Raw genomic sequence first — 24,291 nt, 5'->3', positions numbered from 1 at the left:
CAAACATACGACATAGTTACATAATTGTAGTTGCAGTTGTTGTTGTTGCGGCAGCAAATCAAACCCTACGTAATGCGAGTGCTGCTCCTCAGCTTGACGAGCCGTTGGCTGGCGGCGGCTGTGACTGTCGTTTGGCTGGCTGAAATGGTTTGGTGACTGCCAACCAGTCAACGAGTCATTCAATTCACCGCCGATGTTGCGATGTTGCAATTGTTTGTGTCTCATATGTAGCGAGGTATGTGTCTACATTACATAGGCTGGCTAGGCTGACATTCCGTCAGTCGGTTGTCTGTCTGCCTCTTTTACGTCACAAAAAACAACGCCTTTGCGGGGCTTCACCTGACGTCCGACGCGCCACACTTGTTTGTTGCATGTAAGTTTACTGTTTGGCTTGTCTCATTTTTAATGCCAACTGCCAAACGCCGATGCCACCTGCTGCTGCGGCATGTTGCAGCTACCCCGTGTCGCAAGTACAGCCCCCTCCAGCACAGTGTTGCTGTGTCGCACTGCAGTTTGTGGTTGCGGCTACAATTTCAACGCGCCACTTAGTTGTTGTTCTTTGTGCTAGTTTTTGTTGTTGTTCTTGTAATTTGTTTTTGCTCTTGCTGCTGAACAGCAGCGTCGTCCTGTTGCCATTGCTGGCTGGCACTACTCCATGAAGTCGCGCTTACTTACACACCTTGCAACTCACACCGCACCGCCATTGTGGCACCACTGTGCTCGGTGTTCTTCTTACTCATTTCTGTGGCACAAATGAGCAGGTGCTTCTTGAAGCATGTTCACTTTAATTGATGAGGGATTTACATTTTTCTACACTTCGCTGCCAGACATTCCGTTCGTACTGCACACACTAGTTTAGAGTTTTCCGTTGAAAGATTTAACGCGCGTATGTGTCTCGGAGTGCCGCAAGTGGCTCACCATTCAGCGCTTGTAATCCATAGGTGGCACAGGAAGGGCGGCGAAATTATAATTGCAAAACACCAGAGTCATCTTCTTAGTAGTGACATGTCGTATTGGATTACCTGCTGCGCCAGCATAAAGGGTTCGCTGGCTTGGTCAGCGCTCAAGGCTTGGTCTGCCGGCTGGCATTCTGCTGTGGTCACTAGCTATGCATATGCATGAGCAGCGCTGTGTAAGGTGCAGCAAGACGTACTTTGTAAATATAATTTCTGCTTGTCGATTTTCTATTTGCTTGTAATCACATGCGAAGCCTCGACTCTTGGTAAATGACTTATCTTCTTAAGTATTCTTAATGAAAGTCTTTTGCTCAAGATGAAATAAATTGCATGGCGACTGGTTTGCTATCGGCAGCTTAAATTAAATTTATGTGATTGAGTTGCTTTTGTAAAGCGTTGTGTTGAAGGAAATAATTATTGCTGGTGCATTAAACAAAATCAAATTTTTTTTTGCAAAGTTCGAAAATTTTCTTTGGAGCTACTGTACAATTTACTTTATTTATATTTAAAAAAACTTTCAGAAAAGCTACAAAATAACTAAACATTACTTTCTCAAGCCAAATTCATCCATCCATTTCAATCTTGAGAAAAATTGAAGAACTCCTGTATACTTAGTATGCTTATGCATTGCCGGGTAACTTCTTTTTCTCCTTTACTGTCGGAGTCACCTATTTCATGGTTATAACCGAGTTAGTTCCAGTGTTTCTTCATTTCGCTTTTTCGTGCGAATTCGAAATGCCAAGAACAGCCAGGTCCTTTTCTACCTTATCCTTCCAACGGAGTGGAAGCCTCCCTCTTCCACATGTCGAACTATGTCAATGTCGTCGGGTAACTCGTACAGTTCATCATTCCATCGAATACGATGATTCTATACGCAAAGCACCATAAATCTTCCGCAAAAGCTTTCCCTCAAACATTCCTAAGGTCGACTCATCAGCTGAAGTCATTCTCCATGCCTCAGCACTATATATCAGATGAAAAGTATGAGGGTTTTGTAGAGTCTCATCATTGTTCGTCGGGAGAGGAATTTGCTTTTCAATTGCCTACTCAGTCCAAAATAGCATCCGTTGGCAAAAGCGATTCTGCGTTGGATTTCAAGGCTGACGTGTTACTATCTCTTTGTGCTTTAGAAAGAATTGAATTTTAACAAAGCTGCAGAAAAGCTTAATATTCCAATCTAAAATCTAAAATAGAGCTTAGTCCTAAAACTGTATCAAAACTATAGTATACTAAGATATAAAGACAAAAGGAGCGGGGTTTTCCGTAGTAATCCAAACACAGTGGGCAGCTTCAAACTAAATGACTAGAATTCGATATTTCAGGCTGAAATTGTCGCCATGTTAGAGGGTGCCAAGTGGGCTTCTGCTTTAAGCGGCAAGTACATAAACATTCTAGTGGATAAGTAAGCGGAAATTACGGTTATCCGTAGCGCTTATACTAAGTCTCATTAGGTTAAAGCAGGCAATAACCAGATTTTCTGAAGGTTAATATCATATAGGAATAGAAGGAAATGAAAAGTCAAAAACACTTTCCTGATTGAGGATAGCTGGAGACAGAATTACTCTAAGTAGCCAAAGGGCAGCTCCTTTAAAAGTTGTCACTATTTTACGAAGTTGCTAGCATTATATGTTTGAAGGTTAATATCTTTACCTGAAACTTGGAGACAAAGCTACTCTGGGGTACTGTTGATGGTGGACAGACCAAAAAGATATTACTGCTAGGAAAAACTGAGCTTAATATTCAGCGGAATGCACAGCTTGTGCGAAGGCTGATGAGAGCCTGCAACACTATTCATGCAAATACCCAGCATTTAGCCAGTTGAGAAGAAACATATTTCACGGGTACCAATACTCCAACTTAAGAGACATTGGGCAGCTGAGGTGCAAAAGAAACAGTTTTGTTTTACCAAATCCAGTGAATTGTTGGATAAGAGTTACATTGGACACTACACGGGGACGCAAAGGGCCTAATGTTGGCCCAAGTTCGGCCGCTTGCGCTCCACCACACAAGCGCCTCTCTTTTCTACCAACCAAATCGTATGACAAGCTGAGTCGATTTAGCCATGTTCGTCTGTATGCAATAGTTCTAAATGGGGATTATGGTAGAGTTGTGCAATAAATTTTTAATTCTTGTGCTGCCATATTTTTGTCATATCTGTTTGGCTATTTGGCATTTGGTTGTGTATTTCCCACTAACCTCCGGCTAACCGCATCTGATTTGTGTAAAGAGAATCCTGACTTAGCCAAAACGTCAGCTTCTTCGTTGCCAAGAACCCAAGTTACCGAGAAGTGGAGTTGATCTGCCAGTGAGCTTAAAGCCTTCCTACATTTATTTACCTAACTGTGTATATCGTAATTCTTTTTATCTTTCCATAGTTGTTCAGTAGAACTCCACAGACCTTCTCTATGCCTAGTACATCCGCTTGGAAGCTGCTTGCTGAGTTTGATAGACGGATAGAGAGAGAGAGAGAGATATCAATATCGTCGGAGTCTATCGCCTTCCTTATTCCGCAGTCAGTTTTAGATCCGTTTTACAGATAGTATTTTCCTTCTCTACTAAACCTCTTCCCCATTCACATGTAGAGGGTATTCTCACCTGGAAGTCAGTATTAAAACTTAACCTTGGGAGGATATATGGCATATAAGCGGAAAGTAAACCTTCCGATCAAATTTAAGCTCTTGTAAGGATTTTTTTTATTTGTGAAGGGTATTATATTTTTGGTTCAAGCTATGTTGCCAATTTTTTCCTGTTTCAAGATAAGATATCTTCAAGTTTTGGCAACAACTAAGAAGTGTTACAAAGGTTACTAAGGACTGTTGAGAACCTTAATAGTTTTCAGATAGCTTAATAAAAAAATAATAAAACAGAATATTTTGCGCTTTTAATTAATGTCATAACAAAAAAATCGGAAATTGGATAAGATAGTAATAAATTAGGAAAAAATCGTAAGTATTACAAATATTACATTACATTGTTGTATATAACTAAACGTCTAAGATGTAAAGTAAGCTTAGATTCTACATTAATCTTTACCGCCATAGTGACAACTTGAACAAACAAAGAAACTACCCAAAACTAAGTCTGAACTCACATTAAGCACAATCTTGACAGGAAAATATGTAAATTCACCAACAAGCAACATGCAACATGCAACATGCAGCTAAGCCCTCACCGGATAGACACCTCAGCTCCTATTTCCACGCCACCGCTGTGGCTTTATTTATTTACCTCTCTCTCTGTCTATTTGTAAGTCAGTCAGGCGAAACCATTTGTCTATGCGCTGCTGTTCCACGTCATTGTGCAACTCATTTGTCTCACCAAAAGTGTGTGGTGGTCGCGGTATTGGTTACCGAAACGCATTGGCGGGATAAGCTGAATTAGATATCGCCTGCCGTAGGCAACATAAACAACGGATTTCTTTCAACTATTTAGAATGCTGACGGGCCGTGTCCCCGCAAGCCCAAAAAGCGCAGCGAATGCCAAACAAATGTCAGGCATGCAACAGTACAAACAACAGCAACCACAGCGCGTTTGCATTAGCTCACACATGCGAACTGTCATTTAGTCACTCAGCTGGTCAGCCTGACAGTTAGCCGGTGAGTGAGTTAGACGGCCAATGCGGCGGTTGGGCCAGTGTCACAGCTCAGACAGACAATGCAATTGCAAATAAGGCTGTGAAAGCATGTTGTTGTCTAACATTTAATGCGGCTACAGGGGACAGCCCATATAGGAGTGTGTATGCGTGTGTTTGTTTGTATAATTACATATTTGTACGCCGTGTGTCACCCGGGCGACCTGTCATGCGTTGCACTAACAAACCTACATGCTTTATATACATATGTGTGTGCATGTGCCGTTATCGAGTGTGCTTTTCTGAAATTACACGAGACAAAGCTGACATCTGAACAAATTGCTTCGATTAGTTTTCGTAAGCGTTGCCACTTTATTTAACATGCAGTGAAAGTCTGACGATGACGACGGTGACAGCGGCTGGCGTTGTGGCTCTAGTTGCCGACATGACAGTGGTGGTGTTGGTAGTACCGGTGTTTAGTTACGCAATGGTGCATGTGCACTTTGGACTGCTTGCAGGTTTCCGCCGCTTTCGGCCGCCTCCGAAACGTCTCCACTTGTTGTTGATTAATTTAATTAAAAAGTGCTCACGAATGCTGGAAAATCGTGACTGCGAACTGGCGAAAGTTGAGAGGCGGCGGTTGTAAATGTACTTACTATTTGTAGATTGTAATAAATTTGTACGAGTAGGTACACATAAATATGTACATATATTGATGTACATACATATGTATATAAGTAAATGGGTATGGCATTTAGGTGGAGTATGTTGTCTCTTTCGCTGCACTCACTTTTGTCATATTTGAGTATTTAGGAACCCCAAGCTAATGTTTCTTAGCCACACCTAAAGTGAAATTCTTTACACAATCAAGAAGAAGAAGAAACAATAAGATTCACTAAGGGACTAAGTCGACTATAATGCCCTTCACATCTATATTTCTTATAGTATAAACGAGTATCATTCATTCATTAAACAGTTTCTTCAGAGGCTGTATAGCTGCATTAAACAATAACCCATTCCAAAGTTCGGGAATATATGTATCTCTTTAAATAAAAAAGGTCCCACGCATGGACCTGTATTTGATGTTTTAGTTTGTGTGTCGGCTATAAGCTATAGTGTTCCGATAAATCCAATAAATGAGCAGCTCTTTTTGTAAACTCTCAGCTGCGGCTGCTATATTTTCTTCACTTCGGGCTCGACGTGGTCTATTCGGTCGAATATTATCCAATAATGAATGCTGGGTCTCAAGATGGTTGATGGTGTGGCAAATAGCACGCACAGTAGGCCGATTATGCTGACCATAAGTTGAAACAAGAGCGCAAAACACATTCCGGGACGGAAATTTGCGTGATGAAATAACTAAATATTAAACAAAAATAACATTAAAACTTGGTACCATTCGAAATAGGTTATACGACTTTGAAATGGACGCGCTTATATCGTCCATACGTCCATATACGTCAATTTTTAACAAGAGAGCCGATCGCGAGGAAAACGAGCCGAGCGTTAGTGAATGAAGACAGCTTATGTCTCTCAGTTTTGCCAAGAAAAAACTCTGTGTTAAAAAATAATTGCTAAAATTCTGACCAGTCGTTAAAAAAAAAATATCAAATAGGCTATCTAACCCGATCTCTAACATATGATTCTATATAATACATAAGTACATATGTAATGCAAAAATTTTAAGCTCGCAAAACATAAGAAACCAATGAATATGTTGACAATTCAATATTAAAAGATAATTGTTTACTAATTTGTTCAAAATCTCCGGGAGGATTTACGGTTATTGCGGTCACAAGAAATATAATTTGAACCCCATGGTAAGGAACTCACGTATTTTTGAGTTTTTGGAATTTTTCTCAAACAATGTTTTTCTAATATGCGATCTCTCGCCACACAATCCGTACCGTCTCTTACTCACCCTTTCACCTCAATGGCAACAACACTTTCATTGATTTGCATTACAACATCAGTGAACAATTTCCGCCTTCTGATTTGCTCCCCAACAATTATCGGCATGTTTACACTCCAATTATTCACGCTCACATTTGCAATGCAGCGTTAAATATTATGTTTTAATGTAAACAAGCACTTCGAGCTTATTTGCATAATATTAAATATATTAAAATTGCATATCATTTACATACACACACACACACATGCAAATATACCAATGAGTAGCTGGATATGCGCATAATTGCCATAGAATAAATAATAATGGAAAAAAGATAAACCAATTTCATTTCTGTCGCAACAAATACTTGTAGACACGAAATGATGGTGAAACGATAAAGTGGCTTAAGTCGACTTGAGTTTTTGAGCGCTATTATAGTTATTATGAGTAATTTCTTTTAGACCCGAAGCTTTATTTCAACTCGGGTAATATTTTGGAAGTTTAAGCTACGAAATATGTAAAAAGTAGTTAAAGAAAACAGCTGAGATTTCAATAGAAATCAAAATACCTAACTTCGCTTAAGTCAACTTAAGCCTTTTTAACATAGTGACATATAAATTGACATGGTAATACATGCCGTTATTCATTACTCATATTATTTGTATTGTTTTTCCATTATTTTTGTTGTTGTGTTTGCTGTTGTTGTTGTTGTATTACATATTTAGCATTTTGCATTAATAATTTTTATTTCGATTTTGCGGTTGAACGAGTTTGCCATACATCTCTATTTATTTATGGCATTTACATATTTGGCCTGTGTATAAATTAAATTTGCCTCAATTTTTTCGCTTTTCCCGTTTGTGTCTCATTTCTTTATTTATCGCGCGTATTTTGTGTTGTACACTTTATCATGTGTGTAATTATAAACATTTGTTAATAATTTCAACAGTTCTGTGTTCGCTGACAAAAAGTGTCAAAAGTAATTTTTATTTAATGCAGCAACAACAACAAGAAACTGGAATTCCACAACAACTATCGTGAGAGCGAACAGTTGTCTGGCATTTTTCTCTCTCGCCCGGTTGCCGGGGCTTTCAATTTCATTAGCTTACTTTTGCACTGAAGTTGTGTGTGTGGTTGTATATAAGTATGTATATATGTAATATATGTATATATGTAAATATGTACTATATGGGTGTGGTTCGCTCGTCAGTTGTTGGCTATTGTTACATTTCGCCCACATCTTCCCTTTTTTTGGTTTGGTGAATTTCACTCAAGTTGAACTTTCGAAAGTTGACAAATGTCACAAATTGGCTGTCACTTCGGGCATTATAGTTAATTATATGCATACGTCAATGATTGTTTTTTTTAATGTCTTTTTTTTAAGAAAATAAATCAGAATGAATGAGAAAACTTTACTTTTGATCACAGTTAAATATAATTTTTTATATTATTTTTAAATATCCTATTCCAAAGAAATATAGAAGAAGAAAAAATTTTTCTAACTGTGTTCTTCAGTGTTTCTCAAACTTTGAAATGGAAACAAAATCAGTTCTCTTCTTTTTCCTTACTGGCGTAGTCACCGCTTACACCATGAAAGCTGGAATGTTCTCTTCCATCCGGACAATATGCCCTTGCCAGCGCAGCCGCTGTCTCGCGATTCGCTGAACTATGTCAATGTCGCCTTTTATCTCGTACAGCTCATCATTCCGGTATTCGCAGTTTCCAATGTGCAAAGGACCATACATCATCCGCAAATCCTTTCTTTCGAACACTCATAAAAACGACTCATTAGATATGTCGTTGTCCATGCCTCCACACCATATACCAGAACGGGAATATTGAGGGACTTGTTGAGTTTGGTCTTCGTTCGTCGAGGTTGGACCTTACTCCTCAATTGCCTACTCGATCCAAAGTATCACCTGTCCAAAGTTGCTTTGCTTTTCAAGACTGATATTGTGATGTTGTTGGTGTTGATACTGGTTCAGTTCTTTAGTTAAATCCAATATCTCTCCGAGATCACTTTTTACCTTCATTTGTGTTTAGGTTGAAAACCATATTTGCCATGATTCTACTGTTGAGTTTTTAATATCTGCATATGTAAATATATTACTCAAAATTCTCTACTTAATCTCAAATTTGACTAAGATCTGAATGGTTATCAAGAGCAGTACCTTCAAATAGTGTCTTTTGAATATTTAAAATTTATTATTTTTATTTATTCATTTATTTTTTCAGTCGTCGCAACAGACGGAATAGTTTTTTTTTTTGGTGTAACCTTCAGAAACTTCTTCGATTCTCCTCAGTTGTGCCAAATCGCTGTCACCGCATTGATCCTTTGAGTTTGCTGACTAGCCAGAAGTTAAACGGAGCCAAATCGGACGAATATTGCGATTGAGGAACGATATGACTCCAGTTCTATGCAAATAAGTCGCAAAGATCCAAAGTTGCATGTGAGCGATTTTAGCACCAACGGAGACTTTGTGTATTTGAGACAAAAAACATTCTTCAACCTGGTGTGGGATGAGCCAAATGATATTCCAACACTATAATTGAGGTGTCTAATTGCCAATTGACGATTTTAAAGCACCGAATCTTTGATTTTTTGGCATTCATCGGTAAAGATTGATTGCCGTCCAGACCGCGGTTCGTTGGCTTTAGGCTGTGAACTCGTTGTAGCACTTATAAAAGTATTTTTCTTCCGTAGTTAGATTAGCAAAGGTCTTCGGCAACGTTTTCCACGTGTCTGCTCCATAATATAAAGCAAGTTCTTTGCTCAACAATATCAACCATTGTAAAAATCGAAATTCATTTTTGGTTGTTATAGACAGTACTACCAATCTAGAAAAAAATATACCTGCCTTCCTCCCGGGAGTTTGAAGTGCCAGTTTCACCTTACTTTTTGACTGCAGTAGTATTTCTAGAACGGTGATTAGATCTCGCTATTATCTCTATAAATCGATTTCGGAAAACCAAAGTGACCTATAACTGTATTGCTATTAAAAATTAAGCCTTTTTACTCATCATATATAGATCTATACTAGGGTGAAAGGGGTATAACCAGTAAGATAAATTAATGAAGTTGAATTTACTTTCCGAAAATCCGGTAATTATTGACTGCAATCACGATTATGATGCTATGAGCCAAAGTTGCTAAATTGTGTACTATTTGAACAATCATGATCTAGAATCTCCTATGCTTGAACGGCCACAAAAGTGCTCCAACGTGTTGAAGACGGTAATTACCTGTCTAAGAATCCATATTGACATTATTATTAGACAGGTTCGAATAACACTTCAGTTGTAGCAGTAATTACTGTGTAATCATTTATCGATTACTATTATTATTTACAGTATTTTACATTTCATAGAAACCCCGGTTTGCCTTGTAGTAATTAACAAGTGTTGGAGTGGTATGTAATAGAGTTACATATATGTACGTATAATGTAAACAAGTAAGTTTGGGCTGCGAAGAGAGAATACTTATTTGTTTCGCTATAACTCGCTTGATATAAAAATATGCTAGCGGCGTAAAAAAATACTTATTTGTAACAGAACACACTCCAACGGTTTTGTAAAAAAAAATTACAAAGCAATGCCGATTTTAGTTAAAATGAAATTTACAGTTAAAATTGTTTTCAAGTGAAGGAAACAATATAATATAAACCACTCATAATGAAACAAAATATTAGTTTTGGTTATAAAACTGTTATACATTGGTTATATCTGACAGCAATAGCTGAAAATTTTATGTGGTGAATCGTAAGCAATAAGAAACACAAAGATGATACGTTGTTTTGCATTTTAGGTGACTATATGTTCAAATGCATATAAAAATGTATTGCTAGCAAACATTTAGATTAGTTATCGATTAGAAAATGCTTTGAAAATTAGCAGAATTCTCCGGAACCAAACATTGGAGAAGGATTCGACGAACAGTGTTTGTTTGATATGGCATTTATGTATATGTATATGTATATCGCCTTCGGCACCTAGGTCGCGGTGCAATCATCATTTAATTATCTATCGCCTTTAGCATATTCCTCACAAACCGGGTAATGGATTTTCAAGTCAGCTTCGTTGCCTCACGAATCGCAGAGACTGTAAGACAGAAAAATTTAAGAAAACTAGAAAACATGCTTAAATGCTCATGTTAAGTGTTAGAACTCGATTTAGCAATTCTTGCCTGAGCTTTCATCACATGTCATTAAGTTTTTGCGGTTTCTGAATGAAAAATACATATAAAGGGTGATTTTTTAAGAGCTTGATAACTTTTTTAAAAAAAAAAAACGCATAAAATTTGCAAAATCTCATCGGTTCTTTATTTGAAACGTTAGATTGGTTCATGACATTTACTTTTTGAAGATAATTTCATTTAAATGTTGACCGCGGCTGCGTCTTAGGTGGTCCATTCGGAAAGTCCAATTTTGGGCAACTTTTTCGAGCATTTCGGCCGGAATAGCCCGAATTTCTTCGGAAATGTTGTCTTCCAAAGCTGGAATAGTTGCTGGCTTATTTCTGTAGACTTTAGACTTGACGTAGCCCCACAAAAAATAGTCTAAAGGCGTTAAATCGCATGATCTTGGTGGCCAACTTACGGGTCCATTTCTTGAGATGAATTGTTGTCCGAAGTTTTCCCTCAAAATGGCCATAGAATCGCGAGCTGTGTGGCATGTAGCGCCATCTTGTTGAAACCACATGTCAACCAAGTTCAGTTCTTCCATTTTTTGGCAACAAAAAGTTTGTTAGCATCGAACGATAGCGATCGCCATTCACCGTAACGTTGCGTCCAACAGCATCTTTGAAAAAAATACGGTCCAATGATTCCACCAGCGTACAAACCACACCAAACAGTGCATTTTTCGGGATGCATGGGCAGTTCTTGAACGGCTTCTGGTTGCTCTTCACCCCAAATGCGGCAATTTTGCTTATTTACGTAGCCATTCAACCAGAAATGAGCCTCATCGCTGAACAAAATTTGTCGATAAACACATTTCGAACCGAACACTGATTTTGGTAATAAAATTCAATGATTTGCAAGCGTTGCTCGTTAGTAAGTCTATTCATGATGAAATGTCAAAGCATACTGAGCATCTTTCTCTTTGACACCATGTCTGAAATCCCACGTGATCTGTCAAATACTAATGCATGAAAATCCTAACCTCAAAAAAATCACCCCCGTTATAAAAGATTTGCAAATTCTGTATACTTAATCAATCAATCATAGATTTCTGTTCATTATATGGCGATAAAAGAATGTGTTTTTTTTTTTGCATTTTTTTCATTATTAAAATTTCTTAATATTCAGTTTTTTTTTCTAATTTGACGATGACAGAAACCGTTTTTTCATGTTTTGATAAAATTCACATTTAGCTGTTACTTTTCTCTATTTGGTTTTCGTTATCGTTGCCAATTCAATGTGTTCGGCTGGTATTTCTTATTTTGAACACAAATCCTGTTAATATCATTTAATATGCATGACATGTGCTGAATTTTAAAATATAGAGTTCTACTCTATATTAACAGCAATAATTATTATACAATTGAGAGAAAATAAATAGCATTCATTTAGTAACCGTGGAGAGTTCTTTAAATATTTTTGTTAAAGAAAATAAGTAAACCAAAATCAATCAAATCTTTCGAAAAACTGTGTCAAGTTAAAGTCTGTGAAACCGTGCTTTCCGACTACCAGGATGGCATGAAACGTGTTATTACTGGCGATGAGTCTTGAAACTATGCTCACGACCCGGAAATAGACGACTAATCGGCCGAACATCGTGGCAAAGGAGAGCCGAAAAACACTTCAAAGGGGGGCTAAAAATCGGGGTTATGTTGACAGTTTTCTTCGATTAGTGCAGTGTGACTCCTATTGCACACTATTACAGTGTTACGCGAAACTATTCGTAAATAGAGGCCGGAATTATGGGCCGACAACTCTTGGCTTTTGCACCACGATAATGCACCGTCACATACTGCATTGATTCTTCGTGATTGAAGGCTAATCCATAAATTGACTTTAATAACTGTTTCGAGGATTGGACAAAAGTTGACACAAGTGTATTGAGGCCAAGAGGGAATTCATAGAATTTGAAGAATAAATTAAGAATTTTCAAATTATGAACAAAGTCTTACTATTTTTTGCTCATAGTAATACTGTCCAGATTGTTCGGATATTAGCTTTAGAAAATGATACGTACCAAAGTTAGTGAAGATATACTACATAAGTATTGTCAAATAAAATATTGTTTCATACAAGGGAAATCGTCAAATCATATACATACGTGTTATTTCGATTGCTTAAGATCTGTACAAAAACACATTTGGGTGTCATTTCAATAAGTATATCGCTACAAACTCGAAAAATTTCTGCAGCAGATGGTTACTTATGATGAAAAGTGGGTCACCTACGACAACTTCAAGCGAAAAAGGTCGTCGTCGATCCGCAGTGTGCCGCCGTGAACAGTGGCTAAGCCAGGGTTTACTGTCAATATGGATTTGCTGTGTAATTGGTAGGATTGGGAGAAAATCAGCTAATATGAGCTCATATCGTATGGTTAAATTCTGAATTTGTAACTCTACTGTAAATAATTGCATCGTCTGAAGTAAGAAATCGCCCAGAAGCGGACAGCTTTATACTTTTTGGAGAGAAATGGTGTTCCATCAGCTCAACGCCAATTCACATACATCGCTACTGACTCGTCAACAGCTCTGGGAGCTTGGTTGGGAGCTCAAATGTGCCAACGGACCTGACACCACGTGATTTCCATCTGTTCCTGTCTACGACCAATGTCTTCGTTGGCGAAAAATTCGCCTCAAGAAAAGCTTGCGAAAATCGACTGTCCCAGCTTTTTGTCACTAGGGACAAGGGTTTCTATGAGAGCAATCGTACAAAGAAGCATATTTTAAATAAATTAGATAATTCTAATATCGGTATTCTGCTTGAGACGATTGTCTCATGTCTCTAATTGTCACAATCTTCATTTTGATATCAAAATAAGACTCCTAACAGAGTCACTAAATGAAGATTGTGACAATTAGAGACATGAGACAATCGCCTCAAGCAGAATATCGATATAAGTGTGCTAAATATTACTCTCAATTTAAGACAAAAATAATGAATTTCTCTTTGCTAGACCTTATAGTTTACATTAGACATAAATATTTACCAGTGAGTCAAAGCCATTTACTATGTATGTATATATATGAGGCCACGACAGCACTTTGCACACAACTGTAGTCTAGAAAGCGTAAACCTGTCGATTATTGAGTGGAGCAGCGTTTTAGTGCTCGCTGACTGCTTACTCACCCTCGTTCCACACACTCACATACTCACACAAATGAAAGCGTCTATTCACTTGTGTGTTTATGTGTATTTCATCAGTTCTCTAGCTACCTGTCATGCTATTGTTTAATGCTCTAAAGCTTCCACAGCCAAAGCACAATCGAATAAAAATTGAAATCAAGGTGCTAAAATAATGCTAATGGCCCGATGTGCTGCACAATAAAACAGTCAAGTGCCAACAGCGGCAGCAATAACAACAATAACAACGAATTCGACAGACTCACGTTTCAACTGTCTACACGTTCACATCAGTTCCACTCGTGCTTCTATGGCTTAGCTTGGCTATTTTATTAGTATTCCGCTGCTGCTGGCTTATTGACAGAATCATTTAGGCGTGAATTGTGGTGGGCGTCTATCGTTTCGTTCGTTCGCTCGTTTATAGCGCTTTATAATGCTGAACGCACGCACATAAATTCACAAAAAATTATATGCTTAATTTTTTAATTGATATTTGATGAAGTATTATTTCTCGACTTTTCGTGTAGTTGCGTTCTCTCGCCATACCATATTGTAGTCATTGTGGGTAAACGGAAATTTCATTATACCCCGAACAGGGTAAACTAAGTTTGCCACGGAACTTGTAACAGAAGGAAATGTTGGCGACCCTATAAAATATATGTATAAATGGTCCGCAAGACCAGTTTAATCGATTTTGCTAACTTCATCTATTTGCCCGTCTGTCCGTCGGTCGTTTTGTATTTATGTATATATGCGAACAAGTTCTTCAGTTCTTCAGATATTGATCCGAATTTTTGAACCCGTTCTTTTCTCCCTAAGAGGTTGCTCATTTGTCGAAACCGCCGATATCGGACCACCATGGCATATAGCTACCATACAAATTGATCTATCAAAATCAAGACTTTGTATGGTAAACTTATTTCACAAGATATCTTCACGAAATTCAGCATAGGCTATTATACTCAGCACCGCTACAATTATTGAAGAAGTTTACCAGATCAGACCACTATTGCATATAGCTGCCATACAAACTGATCAATCAAAATTGAGTTCTTATATGGAAATTTTTAATTTGTGAAGGGTATTATAGCTTCGCTGTAATCTAAGTTAACGTTTTTTTAATTTTATTTTTTATTTATTTTTTTGCTTATTTTTATTTTTTGTTTTTGGCCTCAAAAGTGATTGCGTTTTTGTTGGGCGTCTCAATGCCAAGCCATTAATGTTAACATTACAAATTATATATTTTATTAAGGTACATACATTTTGAAAGGTATATTTTCGATATTATTGTTGATCCGCTCGAAAACTGGTTTCATCTCTCCTACGGTTGTAATGTGAGCTGCAATTATTGTTACGCATTCGAAGGTCGTGTCATAAACTAGCTTAGAGTGTTGACTAATATTAAGTGATTTTTAATATTAGACTATAAAGCGAAACTATAAACACTTTTTATTGCTTTAATCAAATATTAATAGGGTGAGTAATTAAATTGCTGGGTAGCGGCAAATAATTTGTTAAGTCTGTTATCTAATAGTCTAACATATTCTACAGAAATATTTTAATTCCCACGTGCAGTCGAACATCAATATGGACCAGAAGCACTGATTTAGGTATACGATACATTAACGTATTAGATTATATGTACAGTTAAAATTTTATTTATAGTTGCAAAACTAGTTTTAAACTTTTTAAGCAAATTTATGAGCATAATGAATGACGGAATTCAATTTGCATACATCTAATTTTATTGATTTTTTATACAACGGAGTCGGCATATAATATGCGATTTTCAGGTATTTTAAAACAAATCTATATTATTACCTTAAAATTAGGCTGCTGAGCCAATATGTACAAGCATGCCAAAGCTTCATATACTTTCCCATATACTTCTTATAAGCCCGGGTTGGTATGACCTTCTGTACCTTCAGCGAATTTTGCTTTTTTTAATTTCGATTAATTTTTGAAGCGCCGTTCGCTAAATTGTTGGATGGTTTTGACGTCATATACCCACGACTAGGGAGCTGCAATAAGTCCTTAATTAAAGTAGGTCACATTGTCGTGAATACCTTCTGCTACCTCTACTCGATGTGTTTTTACAAATGATTCAGGTATTTTAGTACGAGTCTTAGCACGTTTTATACCCAAAACATTAACCGGAATGTGTGACAATACCTAAAACATTAACCAGAGTGCTGTTAAGGGAGGATGGGATCGTCTTCTGAGTCAAATTTTTAGAGACAAAAAAAGTGCATCTTTTTGGATAAAAATAAGTGCAATGCAAAGATTTTTATTTCAAAATCGAGAATTAATTTCCAGCGATAATACTTTTATGGTTCGAAGACTTCTATGAAACTATTCTGCTTAAAGTGAAAACATTTGATACTTCATCCACTCCTTTGAACCCCGAAGCTGCTAGATACTTGAGATGAGTTCTACATAGTGCTGGACAGAGGCATAGGAGGTGTTCCAGCGTTTCTCTCATGCCAACTTCTCTGCATTTTCTGCATGTATCGTTATAATTTATGTCCCTCTAGCTTGCATGTAATGCCAGTAGGTTGCCGGGCAGTCCTTTCGACACCGTGTGAGTTAGAAGCAAACGAGTTTTCCTAAGGGTTCTTTCACATGACCGTGTCGATCCCGCATGTACTTAAGGCATTCCATCTCGCCCTGATCTGCCTTTCATCCCCTTCGGAAATTTCGTTGTACATCATTCTTAGTTACTTCAGTATTTCCTGTACTTGTTCGGAAGCCAGACGGACGGAACTCCTTTGTGGTCTGGAACCCGGTATATAAGCCACCGCTTTCATGCCATGTCAACAATATTTTTTTAGGACGGCGTTTCCGGTAGTTTCATCGGATTCTTTATTTAAAGAAAGAAATGAAATTATGAAAGAGTCCATAAAAGTGGTTATTAAAGAATGAAAAAATCTTGACCAATTCTGGTTCTGATTCAAGGCGAGTCATGTTACACTGCCAATTAAGCAGTTCTGCCGTTTATTGGCCTGATATGTCAGCCACTGACTTCCCTTTGTTGTGTTATCCTCAACCAAAATAGATTGCCTATCGACAAGCTGAGTGTAAAATGTGCTGAAACTACCGCTATACTCGTACCGCTCGACATGGACGAATAAGTAATGAGATGGGCTGAAAAAAATACACCCTGATATTCACAAGGGCATCGACTTAATTGATATTGTTTAAAGTTTGTTCGTTTCTTTGTGCAGCTAATGGCTGATAGGGGAGAGTCTAAATATCCCTAATCTCATTTGCACGATCTATGATCCAAGAAGAACTGTTTACGGTGCTCTTTTTGGATAAATATTCAGCTTTATCGGGACGAGTGGAGCAAGAACGCATTTCATACTTAAAAATCCAACGGACGAAAATTCAACGGATTTGCGAGAGATGTCGAGCTCTCTTGCTATTTCCCTAATACTTTCCTGACGATTTTCAAGCACCATATCCTTCACTTGTTTAATATTTTCATCAGTTGAAAAGGTCGAAGGTTATCCCGAACGAGGCATGTTTTCGATGATCTTTCGACCATCTTTGAAGACTTTGTACCACTCGTAGGTTTGTGTTTTTGATAAAACTTAATCACCGTAAGCCTTTTCCAATATTCGCAACGATTCCGCACACGAAATTTGGTTAGCAGACGCTACTTATTCATTGGAACCGCCGATATTGGATCACATTAGGATATAGCTGCGATAACAGCTGAATGATAGAAATCAAGTCCTTGTGTGGACTACTTTTTTGTTTGAGGAAATATTTTCACGAAATTTTGCGTGAATTATTTTCTAAGGTAACGGCACAAACTCCGAACAATTTATTCAGATCGGACCTCTAGAACATATAGCTGCCATACAAAATGACCGATTAAAATCAAGGTCAGTGGCTATTATTTGCTGTGCCTTCTTCATACTATATTCTGTTTTATATGCGATAAATAATTTATATTTATTAAATGAAACGCAAATAATTCATGGGGATACGAATAGCTTTCATTAATTTCATCTGATCGCTGGCGGTTGTTTACTTTGCTTAGCTTTCAATTTTGCGCAAATACGTTTGAGGAATATTTAGAATCGCAACTGGTGGTTACCAAGCAGCAATGTTGCCACATTTAGTCAATATTTGCATGTGTAGTATGTGCTCACAACTGTATTTATGGCTATGCCAAAGCTATTTGCTTTTAAATTATGCCGTTTTCCTGTCTTTCTACATTTTATTTCCATTTTCGTTTGTTCTTCCTTTTTTTCACGTGGAAAACGCCACAATATTTCACCTACTTTTCGCGATCTTCTTGTTGCTGTAATGCCATTAGCAAATATTTATGCTGACAGTTATACCACGCATTGATTGACAGCAAGCAGCGGCGAATGCGAAGTAAAAATAAAAGAAAACAGCAAGATGCGCAGACTCGTTTATACTTGAACTGCCGTTAGCTAATGGAGCACCGCCGCCGCATTGCAAAGCGCCGCTGTGCCACAAAGCAAGAACACCCATCTTTTGTGGCCATAAACCACACAAACACACACATGCATGGCAATCACACAAACACCGATTGTCAACGGAAAGAACAAAACGTGCAAACGAGCTGCCGCTAGGACTGTGACTGCCGCGCGGTGGCGAATGAATTATGTAGCGCAGTTTTACTGCTGTGGCAGCTGGATGACAGTTGCAACGAAGACCGGGCTGTTGATGACAACGCCGTGGTTGGCTGATTGGCTGCGCTTGACGAGTGACCGCTGTTTGTTTGCTTAACTGCCGGAGGCAATATTTGCAAGCGGCCGCGACGTTGGCGGTGATTATCTACTGCGATTTCTTGCGCTCGCCGCTTCCGCGTGCAAGCGCGTCGTCTGCGCCTCCATTCTTCGGCACCTTCTTAGGTAATGTGCAATCTGTGACTGCCGCTTGCAGTGCTGATTGCAACCTCCTTTCATCTGCTTATTCATTTAGCGTATTGTCTGCCGCCGCTACGGCTCTGACTCTGTGTCGGCGGCATTTACAAGCGTTTCGCATGCGTGAAGCCGTAAAACTTTTAACCTCAATTTCGGCCATTGCAAATAAAACATAAATGCTTATTTATTGCATTCTTTTGTCTGTTCTACGCGCTACCGCTTATGGCGCGCGCACAGTCGCGCTGTATAGCGGCCGCACTGTGTGCCACCGGAGCGCGCTGCGTGGCATGGCCAACAAGCTGATTGTGTGGCTCTTTACCGGCCGTTTGTACAACCGCCTGCTGAATGGGCAAACCATCTGCTCGCTGATTCTGTTTTATTTTCACTCTATCCGCCTCTTCGTCAGCTTCCTCTTCTCTACCTTGTGCGCGGCGCATTGTGCATTATCATGGGCGCGCGCTCTCACACATGTCCGCAAATGCATTTTGTGGTGATTTGTGCGCGACCGCAATCAACCGCAAATGGCAATTTGTGCGCAAAATATGTGGCATCTTGCCTGCGCGTCCATGCGCATGGCTAGCCTCTGTGGAAGGTGTGTCGCCCGTATGCTCCTCGTATGGCTGCAAATTTGTGTGGCATACTTGCGGCAAAATGCTTCCTAACTGCGTTTACGACAATTTACGTAAATTCACATGCCACACAGACACACACACCGGTATCACGTATCTATTCACATAGTGGCCCCGTCGGTGGTTTTGCCTAGTCGTCTGCCCATCTGATATTGAGGTTAGGGTTCACTGCCGTTCAACTGCCAGCGTTTGTAGCCGTACAGTCATGTATATATAAGTGTGTCTGTTTGTACGTGCCACATATGTTGCAAATGTAATTATTAACTCGCTAATTAAGTTTCTTTATTTCTTTTGTTTCTTTACAGGTAAGCACGCACTCACATTTACATACATACTTTAGCCAATTATTTATTATACGCCATTCATGTGCTGTGTCTTTGACGGATAATTGTACAGGTATTTATAGACAATTAATTGCAATTATTTTTGGAAGTGTGAATCGCTGTTAATTGCTTAGCATTTAGTCAGTTATTGCTGAGTTTATTATGAAATGTGTGTAGAGAAAATCTGATGCCATAATGAAGGCTAACTGAATTGGCTTCAATTTGAGAGAGAAATATAAACAAGGTTCATGCATGTCTGTCATTTTATATAAAGGGTTATGCAATAGGGTCGCACAATCTTTAATGAGCGCGAAATGATTACTGAGTGCTGAAATTTCTTGATATTAGCAAAATAATATTATTGTATTAAGCTTTCGTAAGAGAAATTTTTTAATGAACATTTGTAGACAGCTGGTAGCTCTACAAGAAATTAGTTTTAAATTATAGCCCCAAATAAAACTTTGTTACATGCCCTATATTTGCTGCATATATATTTTTTAATATTTTGTTAAAGTAAAATTTCTAAAAAGGTGGCAACACCAATTAAATTATATTTTAATAAGAACATTCTAGCTCCTTATGCTGCCACAAGTTTATTTTATAAGTTCTGCTGTTTTAATTTTTTCTATGGGTGGCAACGCCATGCAAAATTTAACTTTCAAATAATATTTTCTTTGTAAATAATGTTGTGTTACATTTCGTATATTTGTCACACATTTTTCAATATTTTCTTAAAATAGCATTTAACGGAAAGTGGCAACGCTACATTAAAATATACAAGAAATTTAAACGTCTCAATAGCGTGCTGAAGTTTATTATGCTGCTACAATTTTATTTTTTAATATTTTAATTTTTTCTATAGGTGGCAACGCCAAGTCAAAATTTAGCTTTCAAACAATGTTTTCTTTTGCAATAATACTGTGTTACATCTTGTATATTTGTCACACATTTTTAAATATTTTCGTAAAATAAGATTTTTTGAAAGGTGGCAACGCGACATTAAAATGTGTGTAAATTTTAAACGTTTCAATAGCATCCTGAAGCTGCATATTTTGCTTTGCGTTTATTTTGTTATATTTTTAGTTTCAATTTTTCTATAGGTGGCAACACCATGCCAAAACTTAGCTTTCAAACCATATTTTTTTTTTAAATGCGGTTTCAAGTATATTTTATAATATTTTTTGTTTCATTTTTTTTAAAGGTGGCAACTCTCTACAAAATTGAAAATGTATACAATATTAACCAAAATAATAACCTTACGATATTTTTGGAAAATGAAAAACTTTTTTAAAAAATGAAAAACTTTTATTCTGCTTGTGGAAAAAATAAAAAAAATCTTTTCAATTTTTTTACATCAAGTCGAGAAAATGATATCATGTAAATGGCCGCCACCTCTGTTGATTGTCATTTGAGCCCTTTTTTGGCATTTTCCATCACTTTGGCCAGAATTTTCTTGACGGATATTGTCTTTAAGAGCTGCAAGAGTCTGAGGCTTGTTGACATAAACCCGCGACTTCAAAAAGCCACACAAAAAGAAGTCTGGAGCGGTCTTGCTGGCCAGTGCAAATCGTCAAACGGGAAATTAGGCGCCCGGGAAATGCAACCTTCAGCATATCGGTTGCGGCACGTGCACCGTCCTGTTGGCACCACATGATTTCCAATCCCAATTTATAAAGTTGCGGCAAAAGAACTCGTTGATTATTGCTCTGTAGCGCTCACCACTCACAGTAACCGTTTGGCCCGCGACGTCTTCGAAGAAAAAATGTCCGATGACTCCTCCAGCGAAAACAGCACACTATACAGTGACTTTGAGCGGGTGTAATGGCTCTTCGTGGATTACACGCGGATTTCCAGTGCCGCAGAAGCGTAAATTTTGCTTATTTACTACGTACCCGCTAAGATGGAAAAGGGCCTCATCACTCATGATTATTTTTGATGAAAAATCATCTTCCTCTTGGTGGTGGTTAAGGATGGCTTGAGCGTATGTTAGACGCGATTGGCTGTCAGCAGCTAACAGCTGATGCACCGTCTGGACTTTGTGCGGAAGCATCTGCAAATCTTGTACCAAGATTCGCTGTAAACACCGTCAGCTGAGCCCATTTGCGTGGCTCGTCGTCTTGTCGATATCGACGGCGCTTCCGTGACATCCTCGGCAACAGCAACAATATTCTCTGCAGAACGGCTACTCCGGGGTCTGCCACGCCTCTCGTTTTGTGCCAGTCTCTTCTAGTCGAGCGGCTAAACATCGTTTCACCAGTAGGCGTCGTAGGTGTATATGTATATATCCATATTTTTTAGAAATACCTGCAACATGCTGAGAATATTATGATTATAGTTTGAGTGGCGAATCGAACAAGCAGCCAGCATATCTAGAATGGTCTGCTTCGAAAATACGATTTGTAATTACAAGAGATTATACATTTTAACGAGGAAATGCATTCAGTAAGTTCATTTCTTACAAGAAAATAAAGAATCAATCGAATGTATCGAACAAACAAATAGCTGTAATGAAGACGCTTGTAGTTATCGAAGAGGGATATATGGTATAGATAGGTAAAACCACTCTATACTATTTTAGTGAGGTATTCAAATATGATCTCATATTAAATTCAATTGAGTGAATATTTCTTTATAGAGAGCAGCGTATTCTTTTCGCGCAGCACAGTGGCAAAAACCCCTGGCATCTCAGTGTGTCAACCAAACCATAAATTTAAATTAATGATCTCTTGTGTAGTAAGTGAGTGCAGAACAACAGCAACGCCAACTTCAGAAGCATACAAACTCAGCACAGTAGCAAAACCAATCAAAAGAACGGCAATTAGTGGTTTGTTGCATGCAACTTTGGCAACAAAGCAAACCAACAAAAACACCAAGTCACTGTAAAGTCGCAAAGGCAGCGCCACAAAGCTTTAAGTATTGAAAGCAACTCGATCGGAACAATTGCGCGGATTGCGTTACAAGTAGTAAGACGCCAAAGGAGCATGCAACAAACCAAACTGAAAGGCAGGGTAACATGTAAAGGGACAATTTTTGACAGTCACAAAAGACCAGCGTTGAATACACAACGCAAAAGGATGCTTTACGACGCGCACGTGCGTTAGCTAACGGGAATTTATTGTTGCCACTTGCGTATAGTTGTTGTTGCGACTGTCGCCTTACTTGCTACTTTACCACTTTTCTTTGCGTCTTTTTTGGCATAGAGCGCGCTGGCATGCTCGATAAATTTTACCCTCAAACTGAAAAATTAAGCTGCGAAAAGAAAGCGTTTCTGTTGCTTTTTAAACAGTCGATAAAATAACAACAACAATGTGCTATAAATAAAGTCTTTGAAGTTTCCCTTGAAGTTTCTGTGACAGTGGTTTGGGGTTTGTGATGCATTTAAAATAAATTGCTTAGATAAACGCGTGATATGCGCCTTAGAATTTTAGATATTTTTCTATATTTGACGGTTTGGTGTTGAAAGGTGTGACTAAACGAATTGAACAAAGTAGATAGGTACAGCACAGGTCTTAACTGTAAAATTAAAAAAAAAAAACACTTTCGAAACGTCTTAGAACTTCCATTTGCATGTAACGACTATATACTGCTATATGTAAGTATGTATGTACACATTTACTACTAAGTCTTATGGTAAGGGCTGTTCGAAATTATAGGTTGCCACATTTTTACATAATTTATTAGAAACACATTCAAACATTGAAACTAAAAAAATATGTTTTAGTTTCCGTCCAATACATTAATTAAAGTATGCATACTTTTTGTGAAAGGTTGCCACCTGTTTCAAATAATTTTTTTGAAAAAATTATGGAAATTTATTACAATTAAAAAAAAAAACTTAAAAATGCGTTAAGTTTAAAATTTTTTGAGTAGAGATGCCACTTTTTTACAATTTTTTACTCAATTATATATTTAGATATTCATTACTTCTAAGGAAAAAACTAAAAAGCTGAAAAATGCTTAAAATTTGTGTTCAATTAAAGTTGAATTATAATTTGTATATAGCATTGTGTAACGGTGCCAACATAAACAAATTTAAGTAAGATTAAAGTTGCAGTTTTTAGAAGGATTGCCAGCTGTTTGAAATTTGAAGTCACAAAAATTAAGCAGTGAAACACTACCTGTGGTAGGGCAGTTAGACTTTAAAATGTCTACAATAGTAGGGTTGCCACCTGTTAATTTTTTTTTGTTCAATATAAGTGGTATTAAAGTTAGAATATTACAAAATAGACCCAAAATAAAGATGTTTAAGTTGCATAATTTTAAAATGGTTGCCAGCTATTTGAAACTTTATGTTACAAAGCGTTGCCAGATATGTGTTGCAAAAATCGTTCATACCATTTCACTAAGAAGAGTGATTGTCCTACACATATGCTTAATATTTGTCTCACGCCTTATAAAGCTCAATGGTCAAGGTTCTCTTAGCCAGTATAATTATCTTTCTGATAGTAAGGGATACTAGAGCCCTCTATTCAGGTATACCCTACCATATGTAGGTTTTGATTAAGCTTAAATGACTGGACTATTTGTCATATGAAAGCGTGAAAAGTAAGTTGTTCATTCCGGTACTTCAAACTGTTTTACTTTTCATAACTACGACAAATATGCAAAATGAGATCTAAACCTCTTTCTATTCAGATTAATATTTAAGGCTGTTTTCTCTAATAAACACACTAATTAAAGTGATGGTCTTCATTCGAGTACTTGAGACCTTTAGCCG

General features: G+C 37.7%; 1 protein-coding gene across 6 annotated transcripts in view; it reads left to right on the top strand.

Annotated features, from left to right (window-relative positions):
• LOC125776421 (transcription factor SPT20 homolog) overlaps nt 1–24,291 on the top strand; it is a 354,201-nt gene that overhangs the window by 112,277 nt on the left and 217,633 nt on the right. The window contains exon 4 of one of the 6 annotated variants that reach the window (XM_049448221.1): nt 19,557–20,372. The exons of the other annotated variants lie outside the window; for them this stretch is intronic. Coding sequence (XP_049304178.1) covers nt 19,557–19,700 — 144 coding nt within the window. The 3' untranslated portion in view covers nt 19,701–20,372. Of the gene's footprint in view, nt 1–19,556; nt 20,373–24,291 lie in introns of those variants that run through there. 6 annotated transcript variants of the gene reach the window in all.

Source organism: Bactrocera dorsalis, chromosome 2 (assembly GCF_023373825.1).
Source record: "Bactrocera dorsalis isolate Fly_Bdor chromosome 2, ASM2337382v1, whole genome shotgun sequence".
In the NCBI taxonomy this organism is placed as follows: Eukaryota; Metazoa; Arthropoda; class Insecta; order Diptera; family Tephritidae; genus Bactrocera; species Bactrocera dorsalis.
Note: the sequence above shows the minus strand (reverse complement) of the source record. Positions and strands in the feature narration are given on the sequence as shown.